The sequence below is a fragment of the Trachymyrmex septentrionalis genome, unplaced genomic scaffold (assembly GCF_001594115.1).
Source record: "Trachymyrmex septentrionalis isolate Tsep2-gDNA-1 unplaced genomic scaffold, Tsep1.0 scaffold101, whole genome shotgun sequence".
Taxonomy (NCBI): Eukaryota; Metazoa; Arthropoda; class Insecta; order Hymenoptera; family Formicidae; genus Trachymyrmex; species Trachymyrmex septentrionalis.
Window position 1 is genome coordinate 11,951 of NW_017304136.1, and position 7,204 is coordinate 19,154.

Genomic DNA, 7,204 nt, shown 5'->3' on the forward strand with positions numbered 1-7,204 from the left:
ATATATATATATATATATACATACAAAAAATGATACCTAAAGAATACATATATGTATGTATATAAAGACATGTATAAAGTTATTAAGAATAAGATACATGTATACACATACCTCATCTACAAGTAGCAACGTCATTGGCCTTTTCGCATTGCTATTAAATTTTTTTTCTAACATATTATATGCTTGTTCCCATGTTACAACTTTTCCAGATAATTGCTTTAAAATTTGTACATAGGCTTGCCGAGGCTCGGATAATTTCATACCATTAATCTCAACAAAATCGAAACGATTTAATTTACCTTTTTCGACTGATCTCTTTAAACATTTCACAATCTCATTTACAGTAGCAGTCTTTCCTGTACCTGGGACACCATTTATATAAATACTTCTGCAATATAAATTTTAGTACACTAAAAAGAAGTAAATGTCAATATTAAGAAATGTTTAGACAAACTTACCCTCCACTATTATCCATTAGTTTACTTTCTAGAAATGTATAAATATTATTAAACTCTTCTTCTCTACAAGGTAATGACTTAGGCACTGCACTGACATGCAACTTAGTTCTGATTTCTTGCAATGGTGTAACTGGTTTAATTAGGATATCAGCTCTCATTTTCATAGATGGTTTCAAAGTACTCTGCTTCAATATAGAAATTTTTGGAGTACTTAAATCATTTTGTACCACTAAGGAATCAATAGCTTCGTTTCTTTGATTAGTTTTTATAGATAAATTTTTACCAACTTTGTGTATAACTTCTACCTTATCAGTCTTATTCTCATCTTTGTATATTGATTCATATTGATTAGATATATTTAAAATAGATTTACGAGTACTTTTCTGAATTCTTGATGTTTTAGGCGTATCTTCAAATGAAATATTTTGTCTCGCATCTGTTTCAAGATATATTTTGTCATTAGGTGATACTTTATCTACAACTTTTTTTAATTCTTCATCTACAGAGAGAAATGTATATTTTGATTTAGTTCTATGAACTTTAGGAGCAGTATTATCATTGATATTTTCTATAGAACAAATATGATTTTGTTTATTAAGTTTTGATCTTGATTTTGTAGATGATGTTTTTGGAAAATAAATACAATTGCAATCTGAATCATCACTTTTTACTACATGCTTATTAATTTCTTTTTTTCTTATATTAATAGTATCAAATGAATCTAACAATAGTTTCTTTTCATTATAATTAATCTGATCTCTCTGTAAAACAGATACTTGTGATTTAGAAGAACATTTATAATCTGAATATCTTTTAGGTAATTTTATAATTCTTGCATTCTTATGTGACATTCGATTTTCATCATGCAAACTTTTCAAATGACGTTTTGTATTTCTAGTTAATCTCTTAGGTTTTTCATCTTCTGATTCAGTATCTATCTTATACATACTTTGTTCTGTAGAGCGTCTTAACTTCAGACGTAAAGAAGCTTGCTCTTTTTGTAATGCATTAGTTTGTAATAAAAGTTTATTATTCTCAAAGATACTGTCAGAATCGGAAAGGTCAAAAGAATCATTATCTGTATTTTTTTTTGGAACATAGGATTTGTCTGATTCTTCAACAATTGAGTCAGAACTTGTTTCAAGTAATACAGATATATCTTTTTTTGTGCATTTCTTAAATCTAGCCATTGCAATTAAATTGCAATTAATCAATTCAGTAATAATTTTTAAGCATCCGATCCTTCTTTCAAAACTGTACTTCACTTAACCTAATTAATAAATCTTATTTATTATCTCTATTTGTTTCAAAATAATATTAATTGAAAAAGAATAATCAATCTTCTTTAAAATTTCCAGTATTTGTTTTCTTTAATTACATCACCTTAGAAACCGATGAAATTTAGTTCATTCGACATGTTATTACACAAAACGAATAAATGAAACGAATTTGGGGCCCTGTTCTTGAAAAGTATCGCGTACGAAAAACTAGGGAAATGTTATAGTATATGTAACGCAAATTATAGTATTTCCCTAGTTTTTTCGTATGAGCACCAACGAGATATTATTAAAGACTGTCAACCCTGGGCAAATTTTCGGCAGTATAAAAAGGACCCCAAGGGCCCGAAATAATTGAAGAACGCTGACATTATCGACAATTGATACAAATTTGTTATTATTAACATAAATATTTGGCTCATACATTATTAAATTCATGATTTTTTATTACATAAATGTTCCATAAATAAATATGTATATTTGTAAAGTTATAATATTCTATATATTGCAGAAAAATTACAATTTTTTCTCTGCAGTTATTATCTCTGTTGATAATCAAACTTTGATGATAGCACTGAAATCACAATTTTAAAGAAAAATCGAGTATTATTGAGTTCTAAATGCATAAATATGTCTACTAAACTAATAAATCATAAAATTAGTACAATATTTTCAGTTTTTAACTCTTAATTACTTCAATATTCACAAGGACGCTTTACTCCCGTAAGGATATCGATCTTTAATAGTGTCTCGTCGGTGGTATGAGATACTGTTCAAGAATAGGAGCTCAGTACTCTGCGGGTGCGATTACATGGAGCGCAGTACGCGGTACAGTAATTAATAGTAACTAACTAGGCAATTAGGAAACCTAAGCTAGGAATAGGCGTACTACGTACCGTCTATTGTCTCCGGCGTATCAGCGCGAGGTTTGTCGCGCGCGACATGCGATATCCAATGAGTGTGCAGCTTTACCAATATTTTCATTCTAAAGGTATACTGTCATTGGATATCGCGTGTCGCGCACGACTAACACGTTGATGTGCCATTAGATTGCACTAGAAATCTCTTTCTCACTTTCGACAAATATCAAACTATAGTGTGAGCCCTGTCTTATACGCCTTGGATCAATTTAGATTGCTATTCTATTTAAAGGAAATTCGCGTGGCTGCGGTGCTTTCGCGAATTCGAACGAGTCCCATTGGACCTCTCTGGTGGCGAGTCGCCACAAAACAGATATCTATTTCACTTTAAGTTCCAAAAGTATACATTGGTTCAGTCACAGAAAACAGACCTTCAGGTCAGTATGTTCTGTAATGAATTCTCTGACTCGATTATCATAAGGTCTATTCGCGTTGCATGAAATTCCCAAATATTTTTGCACTTAAAATGAGATAAATACCTATTTTGCCCTAAAAAGACAAAAAGCGAAGATGTTGAGTGCCAAAAGTGCAAGCAATGCGAACAGACCTATACTTTAATGAAACCAGCTCCGGTCTTTCCTCGAATGAAGTTCGAAACACGAACATGGATGATAGGTTTCGACTTGATTTAATTCGATTCATTCCATAAGGGGTGGTATAGGCCAATTAATCGTAATTAGTCTGTGAATTTATATTCCGATTAATTTATATTCCGACATTTATTTTACATTTATGTGGAATAGTGATGTCGACGGATATTATTGAATTGAAAAAAGACACAGAAGGCAAAAATAAAGATAAAATCTATTGTACATTTTGTCCTTCAAAAATGCTCAATGCTGGAACTGCTAGATTAATAAACATGGATGTGAGTATATTTGTACTGTATGTATTCTGATAGCAAAATGTTAGCAATTTGGAGTCAAAGTGGCACCAAACTTGATCAGATTTTGACTACAAAATCATAACCATCTGTGTCCGCATTTGGCTATAGATTTGTCGACAAAGCCTACTGACAAGCTATATGGAGTATCAGAAACCGAACAGAGTCTGCTCGAATCAGGTTCTACTCTCAATCTGCTCTCATCTGATGTTAGGTTATGCAGGACTTGTCAATTATTCGATTTCTGCTACCAATGTGCTGGCACATGTTTAGCAGGCTTTGTTGTATTACTGACAGCAATTTACTGACAAGGTCAGATAATACAAATTTTATGTACAGTTTGTTGCCTTTTTGCAATCAAAAATTGGTAGCAGGCTTTGCTCAAAATTTGTCTCCGCCGTCTTTGCTATTAGGATAGTAGTATGACAATATTGAAAAAAAATCTTGTATTATGACTCTGTTATTTATTGCATGTTTTAGTAATTTAATTATTATAGATGCTGCTATATTATTAATATATATTTGTGTAGTGCACTATGATACTTTTATCATAGGCTGCTTTTCTTTTAGAGGACGCACTTGACACAAACATCATTTTATCCTATTTGACATTTAATGAATGACGAAAATAGAACGATACTGTATCTCCTAAAAGGAAAATAGCCTTAGACATGGAACGTTTATAACCTTATAAAAGTTGTATTGTATTTTGTATGCATTTAATATATTAATGTAGTGTTACCATTTCTCAGTCGCTCGAAAAAAAATACATTGATTAATAAAAAGAATACATTTAAAAAAAAAATAAAAAGAAAAGTTGAAGACAAAAGCTTTGTTTTAAATGTTGATATTCAATAAAATGACATTTCTAGACTATAATTTTTATTAACAACCTTTATTCAGTCTTCATAAAGTTACATACAAATATATTTATTCACATTTTACTTAGTGACCAGATTTGTTAATGTTAACATTAATACAATTAAAAAAATAAAATCTATTCATGTTTTTACAACTTACAAGTTTTTTCAACAAAATATTATTACTAGGTTATAATTTATTTTTTGATACATATATATAATCAAAGATAAAATCTCTATAAACAAATCTCTCTATATGATAAACATATATACAGGACGTTCCACGTGAAAGGAGTCCACCCAAAAATACTGTTTGGGATCTTCAAAATAATCATGAAAACATGTAAATGAACACGTATAACATTAAAGATAAAGAAAATAAGATTATATGCCTTTCACTCAATATATTGGAGATAGTCGTTTAGAGGAGTTCTCTTTTTATTGTCATTTGTAATTAAAATTACAAAGTATATAAAATTTTTATACATATGAATTTTTTAGGATTTTTCCCATACCTTCAGATAAAAAAATTAATTTTAATGAGAAAAGTAAATATTTTAGAAAAAAAATCAAATTTTTAAACTTTAAGTAAATAAATGAAAAATTATATTCATTTTTAAAAATATGAAAAAATTCTTAAAAAATATTCCAACATATGTAGAATGCAGTGCTATAAAGGAAATTTTGGGGTCGCAATGGGATCCATTAGTAAATGAATTTTTTTACTAAACAAAATTGAAATTTTTCCCAAAAACTTGATAATATCACTTTATTAATTAATCTAATTACTTAATATTACACAATACATTTATTTAACTAATTGCTCAATATATAATATACTTTTAACATATAATTGTGAAACGAAAAAAATTCTGGAGTTTTGCAAGCGTTTTTATATTTTTTAAATTATTTATTATTATTTCTTCTTTTCTTTTGGAAAGAAGTTCCGTGGATACAAAAATTTCCTTGTACATTTCGTCAGCAAGTTGTGAACAATTTCGTCGATGTCTTATAAAAAATATCATCGACGAAATTGTTTACAACTTACCGAAGATGGTTTGAAGCAAACCGAAACATACAAGGAAATTCTTGTATCGACATAGTAGTACAATATACATGTATATTGTGAATTAGTTAAAATTCTTGATATAATTGCGCAATGACCAATTTCCGCGCTGTATTGACGCTCTCATTACCCATATATTCTTTCATTATTGTATTTGTAAGTTTAGTTTTATATATAAGTTAATTCAGGAAATAACATTTTTGAAAATTTATGATATTAAATAAATATTGAATCAATGTTCTTGAATTAATTTATGTCTGCAAGACAAAAAGCAATTACTTTGAAAGTATGAACATTTTTATCACGTCTTTTTAACATTTTGTTATGCTATGATTCAACGTTTCTGGAGAGAGAGAGGGTAGAGGAGAGGGGGGAGGAGGGGAGGGAGAGAGAGACAGACACGAATCGATATTAGTAGTTACAATAGTGCAACACATTTTGAAACGATCTTTGATCTGATTCAGGATAGTTTTTAGGTTAGCATAATTATTGATATGTACATATATGTATGAGCGCGAGCGTAGCATAGCTGGCAGCGTATGAGACTGCTATGCCAGAGATCCCGGGTTCGACCCCAGGCAGAATCGAAAAATTTTTGGTACGCTCATAGCTCCTCTCGGCAGACAATGGCAAACTACCGAGAGTATCCTTGCCACTTCTATAAACAAAATCGTCGTTCGGAATCGATGTTAAACTGTAGCTTCCTTATGGCTGTGTACAATCAGCGCGCGCATCACAGGCATGCTAGAAGTCGTCACTACATCCTTTCGGAGGATTATGGATGGAGAATATATGTATATAATGTACCTTAATCAATGATTACGTACATATATGTATGTACATATGTGTATATGTACGTAAATGGTATATATATGACAAAAGCTCAGTAGCACGCGCGAAGTGTGCGCTTGATTTTTTCTAGTGTATACAAATTTTATATATTTCGTAATTTTAACTACACATGATAAGAGAACTCCTCCACACAAAAAGAGAACTCCTTTAAACGATTATCTCCAATATATATATATATATCTTGGGTGAAAGATATATAATACTTATTTTTTTAAATCTTAAACATCATACAATGTGTCCACTTACATGTTTTCATAATTATTTTGAAGATCCCAAACAGTTTATTTTTAGGTGGATTCCTTTCATGTGTGAAAAATGCTCTGTATATTATATGTATATTGTTCAAAGCGAACCCAGTCTTAGTTACAAACCAAGCATAATTTTTTATAAAATAATAAATTTAATATTAAGTAATAGTTTAAAATTTTGTCTCATTTCTCAAAAAGAGAGTACAATAAATGGAAAATAAAAATACACTGTTTTTGGACCTCAAATAGATTACATGTTACTTTCAAGTGTCGTCTACAGTACACCGTAGACTGCAGATATATCGAGAGTAAGCTGGTTTTCCGGCCCAGTAAAAAATGGTTGATAGATCAACGTCAAATCGATGTTGATTCAGCGTCGCTCGATATCAAATTGTTGATGTTAATTACACGTCGATCGACGTTAATTCAATATTGATCGATTAATCACTTGTAGCTGGAGATGTAATACGGCATATAGTAAGTCCATAAGCGAAATAGTTGAAATCTATTAGTCTATATCCCCAGCTACAAGTGATTGATCAATCAATATCGAATTAACGTCGATCGACATTGAGTTAACATCGATTTAACGTTGAGCGACATTGAATCAGCATCCATTTGACGTTGTGTCTACAGCCTT

General features: G+C 30.4%; 2 protein-coding genes across 3 annotated transcripts in view; one reads left to right on the plus strand and one right to left on the minus strand.

Annotated features, from left to right (window-relative positions):
* Positions 1 to 2,116, minus strand: part of LOC108756641 (origin recognition complex subunit 1) — a 4,175-nt gene extending 2,059 nt beyond the window's left edge. Inside the window, exons 1-3 of the mRNA XM_018500618.1 lie at positions 1,842 to 2,116; positions 459 to 1,728; positions 112 to 388 (exon numbers count right to left, since the gene is read on the minus strand). Coding sequence (XP_018356120.1) covers positions 112 to 388; positions 459 to 1,648 — 1,467 coding nt within the window. The 5' untranslated portion in view covers positions 1,649 to 1,728; positions 1,842 to 2,116. The remainder of the gene's footprint in view (positions 1 to 111; positions 389 to 458; positions 1,729 to 1,841) is intronic.
* A 710-nt stretch (positions 2,117 to 2,826) lies between these two features.
* The window catches only part of LOC108756697 (guanine nucleotide exchange factor MSS4 homolog), a 5,958-nt gene continuing 1,580 nt past the window's right edge, over positions 2,827 to 7,204 (plus strand). Inside the window, exons 1-2 of one of the 2 annotated variants that reach the window (XM_018500713.1) lie at positions 2,827 to 3,032; positions 3,153 to 3,523. In XM_018500713.1, coding sequence (XP_018356215.1) covers positions 3,401 to 3,523 — 123 coding nt within the window. In that variant the 5' untranslated portion in view covers positions 2,827 to 3,032; positions 3,153 to 3,400. Of the gene's footprint in view, positions 3,524 to 7,204 lie in introns of both variants that reach the window. The other variant, XM_018500703.1, reaches the window with a different exon arrangement.